The sequence below is a fragment of the Capricornis sumatraensis genome, chromosome 1 (assembly GCF_032405125.1).
Source record: "Capricornis sumatraensis isolate serow.1 chromosome 1, serow.2, whole genome shotgun sequence".
In the NCBI taxonomy this organism is placed as follows: Eukaryota; Metazoa; Chordata; class Mammalia; order Artiodactyla; family Bovidae; genus Capricornis; species Capricornis sumatraensis.
This window is the reverse complement of record NC_091069.1, coordinates 225,035,631-225,057,682: the sequence shown is the minus strand read 5'-3', so window position 1 is coordinate 225,057,682 and position 22,052 is coordinate 225,035,631. Positions and strand designations below refer to the sequence as shown.

The window sequence follows — 22,052 nt, the reverse complement described above, 5'->3', positions numbered from 1 at the left end:
AACATCTTTACCTGCTTCCATTTGCCCTGGGCCCCTCTCCAACCCGATCCTTGCTGCCAGTCACCACAGGGCTTCCTGCACGGCTGCTCACAAGAGCCTGACTTGCAGCCATGGCCACTTACTGTCCACTCTATTTATGCAGATCTCACCATTATATATTCCTGCTGTCAGAGCTTAATTAACTGGAATCTGACAAACCTTCACTAGGGAATCAAGCAGGACGTGAGGGATAATGTCAGAGGATATGGCAGACATTTTTCCTTTTCAGTCAAGTCTTCCATTTTACCCGCTCCTGTGTCCTCACCCTTTTATAAGCAGAACATTTCACTGAGAATATAAAGCATAGATTCATCACCTGAACATACTGTCTTTTCATTAAACTCCTATTCTCATAAGCCAAAAAAATAGCATTTTCTTCTCTTCTTCCTTCCCTGCCCCAACCTGCTCTGCCATAAATGGTCAATGCCCAAACCTTGGGCTTTCCTGGACTCCACCTTTCCTAACATTCCTTAATGACCACTCTTTCAGCAGGTCCTTTTAACACCACCTTTAAAATATTGGGTTAGCCAGGCATTCTGTAAGATATTACAGAAAAACCTGAATGAAATTTTTGGCCAACCTGATAGACCCAGAATACAACTAACCACTTCAACTGCTTCTACCTGGGTCCAAATCTTATTAATTTTTTACCCAAATTATTGAGATGGTCCCCTAACCAACCCTTGATTTCTACCCTTATCCCCTACAGACACTTATTCACATACCAGCCAGACCAGTCCTTTAAAAACTATTCATCAGATCATCACTCTTCAACCTAAACCCTCACATGGGATTTCAGAATGAAATACAACATTGTAACCACGGCTTTTGAGGTCCCCCTCCCTCCTCCTACACCTGGCTCCCTGCCCTGCCTGGATCCCATCTCCTCACATTCTGCCCCTGTTTACTCTGCCCTGGCCTCTGGCCTCCATGCAAGAGGAGTGGCCTCCACAAGTCTACTTCCATCTCAGGACCTAGAATGCTCTCCATCTCCAACTCCCTGTGACTCATTACTTCTCATCGTTTATGTGTCTTTACCAGTGACTCCTCAAGGAAGACCTCTTGACCAACCCCCTGCCCCCCCTACCCTAAAATAGCACCCTTGTTATTTACTGTCTCTCATCCATCTTAATCTTTTTCATAGCACTTTCTATGACTTGATATTATATCTATATTTACTTGGTGCTTATCTTGGAAGAATATGAGGATCATGTGGGCAGAGCTTTTTATTTCTATTTCCTTGTATTGACAAGACCAACTCTATAGAGTATTTTTTCTCACTTGATAAATTTGAGAACTGCTAAGTTACTGAGAAATGGTCCTTTCCCTGAAGCCAACTTTCCAATGAATAGAAGAAAGTTATAGTTCTTATTAAAGAAAATGCATATTTATATATTTAATTGATTGCAGTTTTTAACTCTGAATTAAAGAGATATTTAGTAAGCCAGATATTGGACTAGGATTTAAAGTTCCAAATGGCAGCCTCTGCCCTTAGGACTCTGTCTTTGGATAGAGGCATGGAAATAGCCACGTGGTAGGTGCTGTCCAGGATGTATTCTAGCTGAGCCTGTGGAGATCATCTCTGCTGATGCAACCTTGAGTATGTGTTCAGAACCATCAGATTCTTTTCCTTACAATTCTGTGGTTTTTAAACTTTTGGTATGTGCATACATTCACACAGATGCAACTGCCTTTGTGCCCTCTTAGCCACCTCCTTCACTCCCTCAAGACGAACTCATATGGATAGCAGTTGTTTGTGGAAAGCTGTAAAGTCTACTAAAACATATCCCTCCCCCTACCATGAATACCTGGTGCAGCGGGAGTCACTGTAGAACTCTCTGTTTTCACCCCATGGGCATGGATTGAATAGGGCCTTGTGGCCATGTTTTTAAAGATAATATTAACTTTGTCTCCAACATCTGCATGAAGTTGTGGACCTGGGAAAAGTGAAAAGAAGACTGGCTTATATATCCATCAGATTGGAAGCTCTAACTCAGGTAACTTTTTTTAAGTCATTAAGGATGTGGTTTTTGTTTTTCCCCTCTGGCTTCATGCAGTAGTACTTTTGGATTGATACCTGGTCCCCGACGACTTAGGATAAAAACACTAGTTATGGCTGTCTCTAAAGATAGAGACTATGGGTGTATCTCTAATCAAGAGTCCTAGGGGAGGTTTTAGCCTGAAATTTCCTGCAGGATAGTGGCCTAATCATAGCCATCAGCTGTGACCCTACCCTGGCCGGGAGTCATTTCTCATCAGAACCTCTAGACCTTCCTGTGAATTAAGGACAGTACTGCCTTTGAAAGGATGGGTGGGGTATCCATCCCATTCCTGCCTTCCAGCCAATTTTAGCTTCTCTCCTGACAAAAAATTTCTGTGACCCAACAACAATGCCACTCTTGCTTGGATGTCTTACTCCCGGGACTGAAGATAAGAAAGCCCAGGGAATTCTGTTAGTGTAAAAACACAGTGGGCTTGGGAGCAGCATCCCCTGCACTTAACAGTTTTCAAGAATATTCCCAAGACCAGTGTTGGAGAAGTTCTTAGACATTCAGTCTTAAAGTGATTTCTGAAAAATTGAAGGCAACTTTCCCCTGGCTGTGTGCACCATAACACTTTTTTCCTTTTCCTTATTTCCTTGTTTATATGTATATTTCTTCTTGAGGTTAATCATTTACTTCTTAAAAGTAAATAGCTATGATTTATTTTTAGTGGACTAGAAAACTGGAGAATTTGGTTAAGAATCTCGGTACAAAGTGATCTCTAGCAATTTCATCAAAACTACAGGCATCCATTTGATAAACACCAAATATATATAATTTTATTAGTAAATGGGATATAATGCCATTGTTTCTGATAGAAATAAGTAATATTTTCTTATGCAATATTTTTAGTAAGTATAGGCTTCTCATTGTATTAAGTAGCTTCTGTTTTTTATTTTTATAAATGAATGAATGAAAAATTCATTTTATTAATAACATTAATATATGAACTAAGAACATTAAGCCCATAGACATGGACTGACTCACCACACAGAGCACCATATCACCAACCCACACCTGATAAATTGGAGCTGGGACAGTACCTAGAATTCCCAGGTGTTCTTCTTCACCCTTTCTCTCCACAGGAACTTGAAATGTGCTGTCAGTGAATTGCCGATACACAACTTTCTTGTACTTGGAGCCTATGTAAAATTCTTCCTTATCTAAAAATGCGTTTGAAAGACTAAACACACACACACACACACACACAATTAAGGTTAGTATTTGTCTTAATAAAAGTGAAAGTTGAGTTTTAAATTTTGAAGAAAAATAATTTTCATTATGCTAGTTTTTAATATCACTGTCCCATTTGAACAAGAAAGAATAAGACTAACAATAAACAAGTGTCTCCAATAAAAAGCAGTAGTAAAATTAAAATTTAAAAAAGGCCCCGCAATAAACAGGTGTGGTAGAAAGTCTAGCTAGTCTTTACACCTAGCTAGGAGTGGAGCCCTAGGAGTCCTGGCCCTGACTGTCACCAGCTAAAATGACCTCCAGCTACTCACTGCCTGTTGGAGCCTCCATTTCTTCACCTCTAAAATGAGCTATTCGGTGAGACTGTCTCTAAGGTTACTTTATGGCTCTGAAATGTTATGAGTCCAGATTTCATCAGTGAAGTGTTCTCTGGTTCCTGTAGTATTTTTAGGCTATAGGAACTGAGTGGCCCTTTTATCCAGCCATTCCCTTTATCTAAAGCTTTCACTGACTCCTAACGACTCTGTATATTTTGACAGTTCTACCTTAATCACTGAAATGGCTATCTATTCCCTTACATCACAAATCGTACTCATAGGACTTCCCTGGTGGTCCAGTGGCTAAGACTCCATGCTTCCAATGTAGGGGGCCCAGGTTCAATCCCTGTCCGGGGAACTAGATCCCATACGCCACAACTGAAAGATCTTGCATGCTGCAACTAAGACCCAGGGCAGCCAAATAAAAATAAAGAACAAAAGTCCCCCAAGAAATCATACTTCTTATGGCAGTCAAACTGACCAGCTAGGCATCATTTAGCTACAAGTTACCGGTCATGTTGTACACCTCAGCTCTGAACACATTCCACCCCAGTCTCTCAAATCATATCCCCCAAGGGTTAGTACCTGATGAGAGATGGTAAAGGGGAGAGTACTTGGCAAAGTATAGAAGAGCTACCCATAGAAGTGTCAGGTGATGTGTCTCTAAATGTATTGTTTCTGAAGCTCCAATAACCACCCTTTATTTACACTTATTCACTGAACTCACTTTTACATTTCCATAGTGTACATGTTATTGGTAGTTTTGAACCATATTTTCCTGTAAGTTCTTGTAGGGCAGAGACCATATCTGCTCTAGTGCCCTCAAGAATTTAAAATATGCTTCCATACATAATAGTTTCCAAAATGTGAAGTAACTGATTACTAGACTCATAATGAAATCTTTGGAAGAAACATAAGCAACAAATCAAAAGGTTAGTAAAGAAAATTATTTTAACTCTGAAGGTAGGCATTAATTTTGGTTTAAGTTTGAAAACAATGACAGGAGTATGCAGGTATGAGAAGACAGTCTAACAGAAAAGAGAGTAAGATGAGTGACTACAAAGAATCAAAGGAGATTGATGGAAATTTTTCTGAGAGATAGTTGAAAGAAGCAGAAATGATCGAGAAAGCATTTTGTTGTTTTGTTGTTATTGTGTAATGCAATTGTTCATTGCTTCTTAACTTAGCATAATTCTTACTTCTCTGAAAGAAAAAGCTAAAAAATAATTGGGAGTCAGAGTCTAGAGAATTACTTTTGTTCCTGTAAATGATGTAGCTCCTTTTCCCATTTCCTACTTGGGGAATAATCCCATTCCACTTCCACCGCTGCGATGTAGTAGGTCCTTTCGCCCAGGTAGAGGTATAAATCCTCAGACCTCTGCCCGCACTGGCTCACTGTGTATTTTTGTTTCATGCCACCTGTGTAGTGATCAGTTGTGAGGCATTCCACGTCAAAAGTCCCTGGAATGGTAAATAAACAGGCAGGTCACCTCCTGTGAGTATTTTTGACCACTAGCCCTCATCTGTCATGAGCTCCTTCCCCTGCCCTATTTTTCTTCACAGTACTTATAACCACTTGATACATATATATGTGCTTGTGTGTGTGTTAATATACTTGCTTATTGTCTGTCTCCCTGCATTAGAATTTCAGCTCCATGAAAGCAGACATCTTTATCTCTTTTGTTAATTGTTGTATTTACATTTGTCTAATAAAGGAAAAGGTGACATAGGACCTGTCTTGCATTTTAGTGGCATTTGATGAGCCAAATAAAGCCTGAGGCAAGTTAGCATATTTTTATGTTTGGGTAAAATTCTCTTTTGTTTTAGCTTTTAATTTTATTCATTCAGAGTCCGTATCTCTGAATTTGCATGTCTATAGTTCCAGTATAGGATATTCAATTGTAGATGACTAATAAGCCAACACTTCATCTAGGATTGGGAATGGCTTCCTAGGTGGTGCAGTGGTGGCCTTTCCTCTCCAGTGCAGAAGAGGTAGGTTTGATCCTTGGGCTGGGAAGATTCCCTGAAGAAGGAAATGGCAACCCACTCCAATACTCTTGCCTGTGAAATCCCATGGACAGGGGAGCCTTACAGGCTACAGTTCATGGGGTTGCAAAGAGCTGGACATGACAGCACACACACACACGTAGGATACAGAGACATGACACAAAGTTTAGATGCAGAGCCTTTATGGGAGACATTTGTTTTCTAGTCTGATTTGCCAGCTATCTTTAAAGGCACATAATTGAAAAGGAGACCATCTTGAGGGTTTGACTAGGTGGAAATGGGCTTCCCAGGTGTTGCTGGTGGTAAAGAACCTGCCTGCCAATGCAGGTTAGACATAAGATACACCAGTTCGACCCCTGGGTGGGGAAGATCCCCTGAAGAAGGGAATGTCTATCCCTATCTCCACGCATTCTTGCCTGGAGAATCCCATGGACAGAGGAGCCTGATGGGTTCCAGCTCTTGGGGTTGCAGAGTCAGATGCAACTGAGTGACAGCACCAATGGGAGAAACCTCAGTCCTCTCTTCTCAGTCCCTTCTCGCCCCACCACAGAAACAGAAAATGGACCTACCTGGCAAATACTACAGTAAACAAGGAAAGAAAGGTAGTTAGGAGGCTTGGGGAAGGGATGAGCTAGCACCCAACACAGCATTTTGAACCAAAACCATACAAGTAGACCCAACAGAAATTTGCCTTGACGTTAAAGGAATTCACCTGCAGTATCTGGCTGCATGAAGAGACTCAAACTTGTTTGAGGGAAGAGGTTTGCTGTGTCTCTCCTTTCTCCTCTTGACAGGTAAGTGTTTCCTGAGAAGTATATCCCGTGTATATCGACCTCATTTCCAGCACTGAATAAGTACCACATGACCGAATCTCCTTGGCACATACTGAGACCAGGCTGATTCCCGTACATGAATCCATTCATGGCTATAAAAGTTGGAAAATGATATTTTGAAACTGGTTAAATCATATGACCTACTTCATGACAACCTCTCAGACTTTCCAGAGCCAACTGGGTTTACTTAATTTTTAAAAGACCCATTTGGGCCTGCCCACAACTTTACATGTCAACAATGTCTCTAAAACTTCTTGCTGAACTCAACACTTCCAGGCAAGCCCTGGGTGGAAGACATAGAGCTGAATGCATGGTTCTTCTTCCTTTTTTAAATATGTATTTGGCTGTGTAGGGTCTTAGTTACAGACTGTTCATTGTGTCACGCAGGATCTTTCGATGCAGCGCACAGACTCTCCGGTTGTGGCGCATGGGCTGTCTAGTTGAGGTGCACGGGCTCAGCAGTTGTAGTGCCAGGGTTTAGTTGCTCTGCAGCATGTGGGATCTTAGTTTTGCAATCAGGCATAGAACCCATGTCCTCTGCATTGCGAGGAGGATTTTTAACCACTGGACTACCAGGGAAGTCTCATGAATGCTGGGTTCTTAAATTTCTGGGCCCTGGGAATCTCACTGTTCTCAGTGAGTCATTTCTCAGTTCTCCCAAGGGCCATATCTGTGAGCACCCAAATGGATGATGAATAACATTTCTTCCTAGGTGCTGTAGACTGTGAATGTGTTTGTTGCCCTAGATGGAAAATTCTCTGATTCATCTTGAATAACAGGGAAGAGTATGTGCAGGAAGTTCCTTCTCATTGCTGTTTTTAATAGATGATATTCTTGACTCCTCCAAAATGCAAAATAAAGATTGATATGGGTAGTGTGACTATTATCAATCCAATTTGGAAAACAATGTCAGTTTGTATTGGGCTTCCCAGGTGGCAGAGTGGTAAAGAATCCACCTACCAGTGCAGATGTAGGAGACATAGATTCAATCCCTGGGTTAGGAAGATCTCCTGGAGGAGGAAAGGGCAACCCACACCAGCATTGTTGCCTGAGAAATCCCATGGACAGAGGAGCCTGGCTGGCTACAGTCCATGGGGTCACAAAGAGTCAGACGTGACTTACCATAAAAAGAAGTTCAAAGAGGAGGAGTTCAGTTTGTAATACAAATTTACTTTTTTTTTCTTCTAGTTACAATGAGTTTCAATTGTTGTGCATTAGTGGTGTGGACATTTTGAACAATTAGTTCACTTTCTCTAAACTCTCACTGCATTTTAGAATTACACTAGGAACTAAAAAGTAAATCCGATGCTGTTTCAGTGAAGTAAAAAAATCTCTGTAGATTGTGTTGAGCATTTGAAAAACAGTTTTAATAGTTTTGGGTTGTTTTTTTTTTTTTTTAACTCTCAGGGGATTCTCATGGGTAGTCAAAGATGAGAATCATGTAAGTTTATTCAGAATAGAAACCATAAAAGAAGCCTGCCTTTATTAAGCCACAGGTAAGAAAAGTATCTAATCCAGTAACTCTCAAATTTAAGCACACGTCAGAATAAGAGAAGATTTGTTAAACACAGGTTTCAAGCCCTACACCTAAAGTTTCTGATTCAGTAGGTTGGCGTTGGAGTCCAAGAATCTGCATTTCTAACAAGTCCTGGGTGATGCTGAAACAGCTGACCTAGAGACTACATTTTAAGGACTATGAATCTTATTGGAAGAAAAGTTATGACCAACATAGACAGCACATTAAAAAGCAGAGACATTACTTTGCCAACAAAGGTCCATATAGTCAAAGCTGTGGTTTTTCCAGTAGTCAAGAATGGATGTGAGAGTTGGACTGTAAAGAAAGCTGAGTGCCAAAGAATTGATGCTTTTGAACTGTGGTGTTGGAGAAGACTCTTGAGAGTCCCTTGGACTGCAAGGAGATCCAACTAGTTCATCATAAAGGAAATCAGTCCTGGGTGTTCATTGGAAGGACTGTTGCTGAAGCTGAAACTCCAACACTTTGGCCACCTGATGCGAAGAACTGACTCATTTGAGAAGACCCTGATGCTGGGAAAGATTGAAGGCAGGAGAAGGGGATGACAGAGGATGAGATGGTTAGATGGCATCACCGACTCAATGGACATGAGTTTGGGTAAACTCTGGGAGTTAGTGATGAACAGGGAGGCCTCACACGCTGCAGTCCATGGGGTTGCAAAGAGTCGGACATGACTGAGCGACTGAACTGAACTGATCTAATTGGCATATATTATATGTTTTATTATTCTGAGTTAAGTGAAACCAAGATTCAGTTGACTGATATGTCAAATAATTAACAATATTACCCTTAGAGCACTATGGTATTTAATCATTTATTAAAACAATCCATGGGAAAGCTATTAGTATTTTAGCTTAATTAAAAGCATTACATGTGCAGTGCTGAAATAGCTTGATATTGGTGGATGATGCTGTACTTACAGTGCATCTTATTAGATTCCTGAAAATCTTCATTTTCCTTATCCACCTGATCGGGTGCTGTTGTAAACATTTTAATATTATCATCCAGGAGTAAACTCTCATTCTCATCAAACACTGTAGGAAACAAATAGAACTCCTTGTCTACATTTTTCTGAAAATCAAAATAAGAACAATGAGATGAAGACAGAATGAGTAAAGCAGAAACACTTCCATATACACAATACTATTTATGCATAAACCTGCTAAAAGAAGGACAAGAGCTGAAGTTTCTATTCCACTTTGTAAATGGAACTCACAAAATATTCCTGTTGACCACCAGAGGTTTTTAATTTGTATTTGAGTATAGTTGCTTTACAATGTTGTGTTAGTTTCTGCTGAACAGCAAAGTAAACAAGTCATACATATACATATATCACCCCCCTTTTTGTTAGTTCCTTCCCATTTAAGTCACCACAGAGCATTGAATAGAGTTCCCTGTGCTATATAGTAAGTTCTCATTGGTTATCTATTTTATACATAGTAATGTGTATATGTCAATCCCTGTCTCCCAATTCATCCCATCTCCCTTCCCTGCTTTGATGTCCGTACATCTGTGTCTTTATTTCTTCTTTTCAAATAGTGGAAATGTTCACAACTATAAAAGGGAAAGTCTACTCAGATTCAAAAATTTTACTGAAAGCAAGACAAAATTAGTAATATAGACTTTTACCTAAAAATACCCTGCTACAATTTTTGGATTTCAGAGATAGACAAATTTCTAGAATAATCCATTTTAAAAGTTATGAACATCAGACTTCTCTAGAACAATAAATGTCAGAGTAAGATGGAGTACCAAGTACTGTTTTGGGAGGGAAAGATTATGCTAGAAAAACTCGACACCAAGCAAAGCACAACAAAGTGATATTTTCAGATGTGTCAGGATTCCAGAAGGGAGCTGCTATAATCTCTTACATGCTGACCTACTGAGAAAACTTCTCTGTAGTTTCTTCAGAGAAGAAAACTTCTCTGAAAACAGAGAAAAGTTTACAAGTCATATTTCCTAATTATAAGGCAATAAAACTGAAAATTACTCATAAAATGACAAAAAGTTAAAAAAGTAAAAGATCATATTTGGTTCAAGTAACTCTTAGATCAGAGAAGAAACAAAAATGAATTTCTAAGAATTTAATAAGTAATGTCTATGAGAATACTATAAGTCACAATGTATGGAATATAATTAAACATAAACTGAGTCTGAAATGTTTTATTTTAAGCAAAACCAAATTAAAATGTATGTTTTTTGATACTTTAAGGTGTGGTAATTGTATTGAATGCATTTTCAAAGGAATCTTTCTCTTTTAACGATTTATATTGCAATATTTATTTTAGAGATAAAAACAATGGTTAGATTAAGTATTTCTGTTTCTAGATAAGAAGGTCATTTTCCCATTTCTAAAAAATATTTATGGATGTGTGAGTAGTGTTATTTCTTACATGTTATACAAATAATTGAAGCTTAATTATCAGTATAACTAAATAGTAATATGCCAATCTCCTTCAGATGAATATAAAAAATATTTAAAGCAATATTTTCCTCAGTGAATGTTAACTGACCTATTGTCATTAATAGGTGACTTTTAAAAATGTGTGTGTTGAATTGTATCGTAAAAGACTTTGGATTCCAAGGAAAATCTTGTTTCCAACTCATTTTGAAGCAATCCTGTTAGTCAGAGAGTCTCCACACAATACAGATATAAGCCTAAGAAAAAAATTGTAACAGGTATTATGTGTGGAACTTGGGCTTCCCTGGAGGCTTAGTGGTAAAGAATCTGCTGCCAATGCAGGAGACGCGGGTTTGATCCCTGGGTAGGGAAGATCCCCTGGAGAGCATGGCAACTCACTCCAGTATTCTTGCCTGGAGAATTCCATGGACAGAGGAGCCTGGTGAGCTACAGTCCTTGGGGTCACAAAGAGCCGGACATGACTAAAGCTACTGAGGATGCATGCATGCATGTGGAACCCTCACTGTCTCAAACAGCAGAATTTTCCTTATAATAATGATAATTCAAAGGGATTTGAAAATCATTTTCATTTTCCCTCATTGGACTTACCAGTCTCCCATTTGCAAGTAAACTTCCATTCTGGCATATTTTCATTGGCCCGATAAGCCCAGTAAATATATCTTTGGTGGGATCCACAGCAGAATAATACATCTTAGCCAGACAGACAGGATCTTTGTAGGTGGGTCCCACTTCCCTGGGGACAGTCCACTCATAGGTGAATGTTCCTTTGGGTGCCACATGGGAGCCTGAAGGAGGAGGCCCACCTGTAAGAAAGGTCACATGGGGGAGGTTAAGTTTGCTTTCTAATGTGGTCATTTGAGCCATGGAGTAGACTGAGTTTAGCCTAGGATAACCCACTTTTGTGCTCCTTTTATAAATTAGACTGGAATCCCACTGGTGTCAGGTCACAAATAGGTATGATTTCCCTCAGGAAGTCTTCTCTATACCTCTGTCTGAGATTGGTGCTTGCTATGGTCTGAATGTTTATGTTTCTCCAAAATTCATATATTGGAATCCTAATGCCCAATATGATAGTATTTGAGGTGATTAGGTTATGAGAGTGGAGCCTTTCTGAATGGGGTTATTGCCCTAACAAAAGAGATCCCACAAAACTCCCTAGCCCCTTCCTACATATAAGGTTACAAGAAATCAAAGACCCAGAAGAGGGTCTTCATTGGCTAGCCTTGACCTACAAAAATACCTAGATACTTTCATATAGTGGAACATTTTGTATCATTAAAATTATACCTATAAAATATTTATAAGGTAAGAAACCAAACTCTGGGTACAAAATTATAGCAATAAGTATATTTATATACTAGGGCTTCCCTGCTGGCTCAGACTATAGATGCTCCACCTGCAATGCAGGAGACATGGGTTTAATCCCTGGGTTGGGAAGACCCCCTGGAGAAGGGAATGGCTTCCCACTCCATTATTCTTGCCTTGAAAACCCCATGGACAGAGGAGCTTGGGTGGGGGAGGGCTATAGTCCATGGGCTCACAGAGTCAGACATGACTGAGTGACTAACACTTTCACTTTTTCATATTTAAATACTATGATATCAAAATATTATGTGCACAGATGGAAGAGTGAAGGACTTATATGTTTGGCTACAAATTTTATATTTCTAAAAATTCTAAAATGTACATCTAATAATTACAAGAATATTTTTTCAAATTTAGCAGTTACCCAGATAGAACTCTGGAAATGTGTAATTGATACAATCCAAGTAAGTTACTTTCAGTATTGTCAATAATCACCCAATTTAAATAGGACAGAATCCCACAAACCAACCGCAAATGGTAGAAGAAGAGATTGACTTGCTTCCTGGCATGATGCCTGAGGATGGTATGTAAGAAGATTCCTCAGAAGTTCCTGCCTTTGGTTTTTTCAGGGCTGTTTTCCTGGGGTGACTAGCACAGTGGGTTATAAACATTATTGCTTGATTACCAAATGTTGTACTCACTTCCACTCGGTGAATAGTATGTGCCCTCGTTGTTCTTATCGACTCTCACTCCAATGGGCTCAATACTGAGGGGATGGGCTGCTTTGTTATGGAAGGTGACTCTGATGGTGTCTCCCACCTCTGCAGCAATGACGGGACCTAGGGATAAAGAGAGAATTATTATCCTCCCTGATATCTAACCTACAGAATACCTAAGACAGTTGATTTCTCGGTCTTGTCCTCTAAAAAGAACCTCTGGAAGCAACATGCTTATTATGGCATGAGGAGTCTGGAAAGAGATGAGAAGGGTTTTTTGAGTTAACTTCAAGTAATGAAATTTGTTGCCATGTTTAACCAAGTCAGTTCACAAGCTTCACACATCTATAAAACTACTCAATACCTGCACTCTCCTCATCCTAGTTTACTGTGGACCAGATGTGTGCTATTTGGTCCCAAGAGCCAAGTTCAGTTCAGTTCAGTTCAGTTGCTCAGTTGTGTCCGACTCTTTGCGACCCCATGAATTGCAGTACGCCAGGCCTCCCTTCCATCAACCAACTCCCAGAATTCACTCAAACTCATGTCCATTGAGTTGGTGACGCCATCAAGCTGTCTCATCCTCTGTCGTCCCCTTCTCCTCCTGCCCCCAATCCCTCCCAGCATCAGGGTCTTTTCCAATGAGTCAACTCTTCGCATGAGGTGGCCAAAGTACTGGAGTTTCAGCTTTAGCATCATTCCTTCCAATGAACACCCAGGATTAATCTCCTTCAGAATGGACTGGTTGGATCTCCTTGCAGTCCAAGGGACTCTCAAGAGTCTTCTCCAACACCACAGATCAAAAGCATCAATTCTTTGGCACTCAGCTTTCTTCACAGTCCAACTCACATCCATACATGACCACTGGAAAAACCATAGCCTTGACTAGACGGACCTCCAAGAGAATGCCGTAAACACTGACCACCCAAAGGGGGTAAGTTAAATTTGTCTTGGATGTGAAAAGCAACACTGTTGTGTATTTTCCATCACCAAAGTTAATATTATTACTAAATAAAGAATAAAAACAGATATATAGTACACATGTATTTTATGTAATATATAAAATGATATTTATTGAGCATTTCCTATGTGTTCTCCTGAGTATTTATGTGAATTAACTCATTTAATCCTTATGACTGCTTTATGAGGTAGGGACTATTGTTGTTACTATCATTCTCGTTTTATAGAAAGGCGGCAGGCACAGATAGTTGAGTATTTCAAAGGTCACACGGCTAATAGGTGAGGACGGACAGTGAGGACAGTCTGAGTCCACGCACTTGCTATTCTGCCCATGTGCCTTCGCAAGAAGCCAACTGTCTCATTAGTAGCTGGATTTTATTTCTAAGGGAAGGTACCTTTAACTAAAACCGGAAGCTAATAGCGTCACTGTCTATTAAAACAAAGTCACCCCTTACCTCTTTGAAGAAAGAAAAAGACATTCAATTGAAGTCAGCCTGGCTTTTCATGTTGAAGATTTACTACGGGTAAATTTACATTTGGGGAAGTGATTGGCTACTGCATTTTATTGATGTTTGCTCCTCCACGAATAGTTTGTATGTAGAAATCATGCTTCAGATTCCAAAGCTTCTGTTCTTTAAGTTGGTGGTAGTTCAGAGGAAGAGTACATTGTTGTTGTTTAGTTGCTAAGTTGTGTCTGACTCTTGTGGCCCCATGGACTGTAGCCCCCCAGGCTCCTCTGTCCATGGGATTCCCCAAGCAAGAATACTGGAGTGGGTTGCCATTTCCTTCTCCAGAGGGTCTTTCCCAACCCAGAGATAGAACCTGCATCTCCTGCATTGGCAGGATATTCTGTATTGAATTGAATCTGCAATTCTGCATTGGCAGATTCTTTACCGCTGAGCCACCAGGAAGCCCAAGCATACGTTAGTATTTATGTATTCTGTGCAGACTTACCCAGGATGCCAAGATGTTCCTCTTCAGGGCCTCTCTCTTTTTGATTAGAGAATGAGGCATCTGTGTACTCACGATAAACCAGCTTTTTATACGACCCTCCGATTCTTGTAGGACCCTGTTCAAAAAATGCCTCTGAAGCACTGCCAAAAGAGAAAGGGTTTAATTCTGGAGCTGAGAGCAGAACAGAGCCCAGTAGTCACACAAGATACTAATTGAAAAGTTCTGACCAAGGCTTAGAATTATTACCCATGATTTGCCAAATACTCAAACAAGCAGATAGTACTAGGCATTCTGTAGAAAGATGTTAAGATTGGGGGTGGAGATTCATGGCACAGAGATTTAATTTTTTTTTTTTTTCAAGTGAAGTGAAAAAAATTTTCAAGAGGACCCATGTCGACCCCTGAAAGTTAATAACTTGTCCTACGATAGAATCTTTTAAATAAATTATGAACTGTCTAAAAATAGAGTAACTACTGTTTATTGCACGTTAGCACTCAGAAACATTCATTTATTGTCTGAAACTCACATGACGATGCAACAAAATTGGTATTGTTCTCCCCATTTTACAGTACTCTGCATTTCTGTTGATAGTCTTTCTTAATTTCTTCAGTATTTTCATGATATCCTTTCTTTTTTTTTTTAATTTGTCTCTATTTCTGATTGGAGGATAATTGCTTTACAACGTGGTGTTTCTTTCTGCCATACATCAACATGTATCAGCCATAAGTATACATGTGTTTCCTCCCTCGTGAATCTCCCTCCCACTTCCTACCCCATCCCACCCCCTAGGTTGTCGCAGACCACCAGGTTGCGCTCCTTATGTCATACAGCAACTTTCCATTAGCCATCTATTTTACATATGGCAATGCACATATTTCGATGCTACTCTCTCAATTCATCCTACCCTCTCCTTCCCCTGCTGTGTCCAGAAGTCTGTTCTCTATATCTGAGTCTCTATTCCTGCCCTGCAAATAGGTTAATCAGTACCATTTTTTCTAGATTCCATAAGTATGTGTTAATATACGATATTTGTCTGACTTACTTCACTCTGTGTAACAGGCCGTACGTTCATCCTCACTAGAACTGACTCAAATTCGTTCCTTTTCATGGCTGCATGACCACATTGTTGAATCTAGTGTCTGTTACACTGCACTGGTCTGTCTTGTTTGTTCCTTCAGGTGATTTCTCTTGGTCTTTTAACTGGAAGTGGTTCCTCTACCTCTTCATTGTACTTACATTTCCCTCACTCTGAGTTTAGGAGAAACAGTTATCTACCGTAGTCATGGAAGGCTGTACACATGCGGAAGCGCTCCTGCATAGCTTGTGTGGATTTAATACTTTTTGGCCCAAGGGCTGCTTTGAGTTTGGATGCCTTCCACCTCTTTCCTCAGGGTGTGTCCCCATTATCCCCTGAAGGGAATGTGCAGATGTGGTGGCCTGCCAGCACTCCTGGGATCCTGTGATGTGTCCCATTGCCTGAGAGTACACAGGGAAAGATGCTCCTCTGGGGGTCCCACCTCTCCCCTCTCACAGCCCCCAACAATGGCGCTCTACACTCTCAGTCATTCACACTCCAGCCGCTGCAGGCTGTCTCTGGTGCATCCCACCCCAGTTCTCCCCCTGGGTCTGACCTCTGAAGCCTGAGCTTCAGCACCCAACCCCCATATGCACCAGGCATCTCAGGCTGGGGAGCTCAGGGCCTTGGTATTGACTGTCTATGCAGGCAGGCCTCTCTCCATTTTTCCTTCTGCAAACTGGTTGTTGCACTCTTCTCTGAGGTGAAGCTCCCCCTCTGTCCCACCAGTGAGGGGACTTCCAGAGTCCAGGAACCTTTCTTCTCCCATAGCTCCCTCCAAGTGGCACAGATCCTGTCCCAATTCCTTTCTCTCTCTCTCTCTTTTTTCTTCATTTGTACTACCCAGTCATGTGGAGATTTTCTTGCCATTTCAGAAGTCTGAGGTCCTCTGCCAACATTCGGTAGATGTTCTGTGAGCATCGTTCCACATCTTGACACAGTTTGGATGTATTTGTGGGAGGAGGTGAGCTCCAGGTCCTACTCTTCTGCCATCTTAATCACTCCCTCCCCAGTCTCTTCATCTTACAGATGAAGAAATTAAATCTCAGAAAGGCATTGAACCTGACAAAGCTGCCCCTTTTATCTCTTCTCCTGTACAGACAAATGTACTGAACACCTGCCCTTTGCCAGGAGCCCTGCCATATGATGATGACATACCCATAAGCAAATGGACCCACCATTGTCCACATGGACTTTGCATCTGTCCCAGAAGACAGACTACAGACTGTTCAATATAACAGCATGTGACAAGCACAGGGTGTTACAAAACATTTATCCTGGAGTTATGGAGGGCGGGGAGAGGCCTCAAAGGCTTTCCAAAGGAAGAGATTTTAAGAACTAGCTAGAGGAGAAGTGGCATTAAAAAGATGGAATATGTGTGGTGGGGAGAATGGGGCAGGTGTTTACAAAGAGGGAACAGCCTGCGGGAAGGCTCAGAGAAGAGCGTGAGCATAGCATGTCTTATAAAATAGTGCAGGACCATTGCACGCAGGGTAAGACAGGATTGGAGAATGAGGCTTAGAGAGATGGGGCATGGGTGGGAGGAACTAGTTAAAGTTTCAGTACATCTCAGGGCTTTGAAACATGTAAACATTAAGGATTAGTGTTTTACGGGATGTCCCTGGTGGTCCAGTGCTTAAGACTCTGTGCTTTCAATGCAGGGTGTGTGGATTTGATCCCTGGTAAGGAAACTAAGATCCCATGTGCCACACTGCATGGCTAATATATATATTATATATATATATATATTGGAGAAGGAAATGGCAACCCACTCCAGTATTCTTGGCTGGAGAATCCCATGGACAGAGGAGCCTGGTGGGCTAGAGTCCACAGGGTTGCAAAGAGTCGGACATGACTGAGCGACTTAACTTGCAACTTTCAAATTATATATATATATATATATATATGTAAATTTTTTAAAAAGGTGCCAGGAGCCAGCGTGGGGAATCCTGCCCATGGCAAAGGTCATGAGGAAAGGGACCTGACAAAACGCAAAGGCGTGATCAGGCCTCAAGGAAACCCCCCTGGGCTTTCTCAAGCATCTACTCCCCAAACCAGAGTCTGCCTGCCTTACTGCATTATGCTTTCCACCTATTCTTCTGACATTACAGGGGGGCTATCCCCGACCACCTTTCTCTGGAAAAAGTTAACTTAGAGCTCCAGTTAACAGTCTCCTGCATATAAAAGGAGTGTTTCAGATCAAACCCCTCTGACGGCTCTCTAACTTGCCTTACCCAGACTTTTACAACTACACATGTGATTGTTTACAGGCCCCCAACTGTGAGAAACATGGGAAGCCTAAAACATAGAGCCTTTCAAAGAGTTAAAAGTTATTAGAGTAGTGCTGGTGTAGGATTTCATTATTGGGCCAATGCTTGTTGCTAAGATCCCATATCTCTTATCCATTGTGCACCTGGGAGTGCGTTAGTTAACATAGATGCAATGTAAGAAAACAGAATAGTAGCCTTGAAACTAACCACATCAGACTTTTGAGCTAATTGGTTCTTTGTTTGTTGTAATTCACTGCACCTTTGCTTCATGAAAATGTGACTGATACTTTCTGAGGCTGGCATAGATTAGAAATATAAAGAAAAAACACTTCAAGGGAAAATAAGTTTTCTGGTTGAGCAGCCTTTATCAAAAGAGGGTCTTAAAATGTTCACAGGCCTCCAAGGCCAGAAGATAATGTATACAACATCATTTGTGGGAAAGGTATAAAAGTCCTTTTGAAAATAAAGTTATTGGGCCTCGCTAACTGAAGCAGTTTGGTCTCCCTGTGTCAATCATTTTCTCTCTCCCTCTCCCTCTCTTTTTCAGGCTGATCCCTTGGAGCATAGAGGCTCCCTGTGTTCACTTATCTGCCCGGGTTTCTAAGACCTGAACGGGAAGACGTTCTGCGTCTTCAGTCCCTTGGAAGACCGGGAGGGCACCTATGGCCTCCGTGAACAGGGCAAACTTCTTGTCTCGAAGTTTTATTGGTTATCTGTGTAAACCAAGGAATATCAGCCTCTTTTTCTCCACTAATTTTCCTACTACACTATCCTTTCCTAATCAAATAGTTCTTACTTAGGACTCCGACTCCGTCTCCCCTTCAAATTCCCTGGATCTACCAGGGCTGGACCCCGGCAAAAAGGATTAGTGTTTTAGGAGGATTCCTTAAGTGGTTGGAAGACCGTGGTAGGGAGCCAAGTCAGTAGGCTTCTCTTAAAATCTCAGTGAGGGTAGTGATGACTTCAGAGGTACTAGCCAAGAGGTTAGAGAGATGCATACAAACTTCCTGAGATATTTTGGATATAATGAGGCAGCATTTGATGAGAGAAGGAGGGATTGGTGAAGGAGGGAAGGAGTCAAGTGTAATGCTGAGGCATTGGGATTTGAGTGATGGATAAATGGCAATACCATTCATGTAGAGCAGAAAGCTCAGAATTGTGTGGAAGACAGAGGATTCATGGTTGGACATATTGATTTGGAGAGGGCCTCATCCAAGTAGGGTGTCCACTAAGCAGTTCAGAATGAAAATCTGCCATATATAAGAGCCTTCTGGGCTGGAGATACAGTTTAGGGAATCATTATATCTGGCTGTCAGTGTAGCAGGGACTTAAATCTCTGCTTCAGAAGTCACAAGCTTGGGTAGAGCTCAGCTATTGACCTGTTGAACAGCATTTCTACTTGAAATGATGGGAGTTCTGAGAGTCACAGTGCTGATAATTATACAACCTTGTGAATATACCCAGTGCTGCTAGATTATACAAGGCTGGTTTCAGGAATGGAAAGCTAATGAATCAATCTTGTTTTCAGCATTTTCTGAGGATTTTCTTGAGCATCTAACAACTTTTCTATTCTTTTTCATGGACTCAGAAGTCCTGTTTCTCTAACTTGGACTCACTACCAAACACCTCAATAATTACTTAGCGGTCTAGTTACTCAATTTCAAGTATCAGTTAAAATCTTAATTGCTGAATAGCCTTTTATGACTTGTTGAGGAGGAGGCATATTTTGAAATAATATCTTTTTTTTTTTTTTCTGAATTACCTTCCCGGTGCTCTTAAATTTTCTTTGGTGAAGGCATCTATCCCGGAGGGTGCATAGTTCCAGATGACTTCTTCAGCAGCGATGTAGTAGTGTCTAACATTTTTACCATGGATATTGTCCTCAGATGAAGACTTCTTACAGTCTTGTACCCAGAAAAAGGCCTGCAAACCAGCTGAAAACCACATAGAGGCGCCACTGTTTAATGAAGCCATTGTTATCTCTCCTATTGCCTTATCAATGCTGCCGGTGAAATGACAGAAAGAAACTGAAGAAATAGACAGCTACAAACAATACTATGAATGAGTAAACAGCTGCAAATGAATCACTCATGGAAAATTCAAGCAGTGAAAAAAAAGCCTATATTCCACAGAGAAGTGGTATTACTTGTGTTTTAAAAAATGTGGAACAAACTTCAGTGGGATTTCACTATGACGATCTTTTGATGAGAAAAAAAATAGGACACATTAATAGATAAGTAGTGTGGGGAGAAATGCACTTTCACTATTTTATTTCACTGGGGGTTTTTTTGGCAATGTCACGTGGCTTGTGGGATCTTAATTCCCTGGCCAGGGATTGAAGCCTTGCCCTCTGTTGTGAAACGCCAGAGTCCTAATCACTGGACTGCCAGGAATCCCTCACTCTTTTATGTTATCAGTGAGTCACCATTGAAATAAATAATGCTTTAATGAGGAAAAATAAATGGTGAAGAGAAGCTTTGCCATATTTTAAGGGATATGATGGGATAGATGAGGAGGAATAGAGTGATCATGTATTTTTATCCCTCCCTTAGATAAAATGGTTTTGCACCTGCTGTGCTGGGCCTGCTGCAGCCAAGGTCACCTTTGATGAATGAGATTATATTTGAAGTTCAAAGTAACCTACTCAAAGACCCACATTAGACCTAATTTCTTCAGGAAATCAATATTACAAACTAATATTTTTCAAGAACTGGGGATATTTCTTTTCCTTATATTAAAGAGATGGAAAAGAGATTTAGCATGTAAAACCAAGGAATAGCTGGACTCATAAAGAACAAAGTTGGTTGTATTTAACAGAATCAAGTCAAAACTCAAGTTACTTTTCAGCACCAATATACACATCTTCTGATGTTTAAAATATTGTATATTTTACAAATCTGAGTAGCTATAAGCAGTATTATACTTTTACAGTAAGACTATACTTCAGGACCAATTTTTGTTTTCCAAAATTAACGTATTTTCAGCTTTAATTACTTTATAATTGCTCCAGTCTTTGTCTATTTTAAAAAATTAGATTATGATCCATACTTTCAGAGGAATAAAATTAACAATTCAAAGTTCAGATCATTCCAAAGATATTTAGCTTTTAGATTCTAATTTCCAATAGTCACCCCATTAGTATTGTAACTGAGACATGTTTCTTTTTTCAACTGACAGTTAATTTCAGGTAAAGATGCCTTACCTTTCAGATGGTTTAGATTCTGACAGCTAAGCATCCATTGTCCAGGGTTCTGAGCCACCATAAAAGCATCAAAGAGGGTAGCAGGAAAGAGATTGATTGTATCAACACGGTAGTTCTTGCTTGTCAACACTTGCCCATGGAAGAAAGCTGCGTGCACATCAATTTCATTACCCATGCCAAAAAGATACCATTTTACTCTGTCCTCAGCACACATGGAGAGTCCTGGGAGACTTCCAAAAGCATATCCATTCACAGCTGTAAGTCAAGAGCAGAGACTGTGACTAACATATATTGGTACCTGGAATATTGATAGTTAGCACTACAAAAATAAAATCAATTTGAGATGGAAAATACCTGGCACACATGTCACTATTCTTACCTTTTGTACCCACATCAGATATTATGAATCAATCACAGCATTCTTCATTTTGGACCTGAATTTAGCCTCAGGTTTTTTTTCAACACAGTATTAGCACATGAACACTGAAGATGAAACCTATTTGCTCTCCTTGTTATAAACTATACATCTTGGTATGTTCATGTGTATATTTGCAAATACAAATGTGTGCATACATACATACATACATACATATAAATGCACACACATATATAGTAAATAGAAAAAGGACATGCTTATTTATGAATCAACCATATGCATCGTGTTGGTAGTGGCAGTATGGATGATGTCAAAGTTTTCTTTGCTTATTTATCAGAACTTTTGCAATTTTCTACAGTGATGTGAGTTGCTTTTTCAATAAGAACACAAAGGAAGCTTTTTTTTTTTTTAACTTGAAAGACAAAATTGGAAGAAATGTGAAGGAGGAAAAGATCTAAAAGGTCAAAAGCATGATGGCCTGAGATTCTTCTAAAAAACTGAGAGGCACTGTTCAAACTGGGAGGTCTTAGAGTTAAAGCAGAAATCAGTTCTGGGAAGTCCTGTGAGTGAACCAAATGCAACAGAGATACCAAACCAGGCTTAGCCAGCCTGGAAGTTTGAGTCTCTAACATCTGTTTTGCTTAGCACAGAACAGAGGCTAGATAAAAGTATGGAGCGAGGATCTTCCAGCCAGAAATAAGCAGAAGTTAGAACAAAAATCTGTCCTGTGTTTAATTTGTTTATTTTTCTGCTTTGATAATACAGTTATTATTGCATTTCTCAGTTTCTGCATAAGAGCTATTTTTAAG

General features: G+C 40.3%; 1 protein-coding gene across 1 annotated transcript in view; it reads right to left on the bottom strand.

Annotated features, from left to right (window-relative positions):
• LOC138072744 (ceruloplasmin) overlaps positions 1-22,052 on the bottom strand; it is a 45,575-nt gene that overhangs the window by 10,729 nt on the left and 12,794 nt on the right. Inside the window, exons 5-14 of the mRNA XM_068963890.1 lie at positions 20,868-21,122; positions 19,428-19,599; positions 14,321-14,460; positions 12,395-12,532; positions 10,977-11,191; positions 8,887-9,037; positions 6,312-6,524; positions 4,846-5,053; positions 3,125-3,264; positions 1,848-1,976 (exon numbers count right to left, since the gene is read on the bottom strand). Of these exons, the coding sequence (XP_068819991.1) occupies positions 1,848-1,976; positions 3,125-3,264; positions 4,846-5,053; positions 6,312-6,524; positions 8,887-9,037; positions 10,977-11,191; positions 12,395-12,532; positions 14,321-14,460; positions 19,428-19,599; positions 20,868-21,122 (1,761 nt within the window). The remainder of the gene's footprint in view (positions 1-1,847; positions 1,977-3,124; positions 3,265-4,845; positions 5,054-6,311; positions 6,525-8,886; positions 9,038-10,976; positions 11,192-12,394; positions 12,533-14,320; positions 14,461-19,427; positions 19,600-20,867; positions 21,123-22,052) is intronic.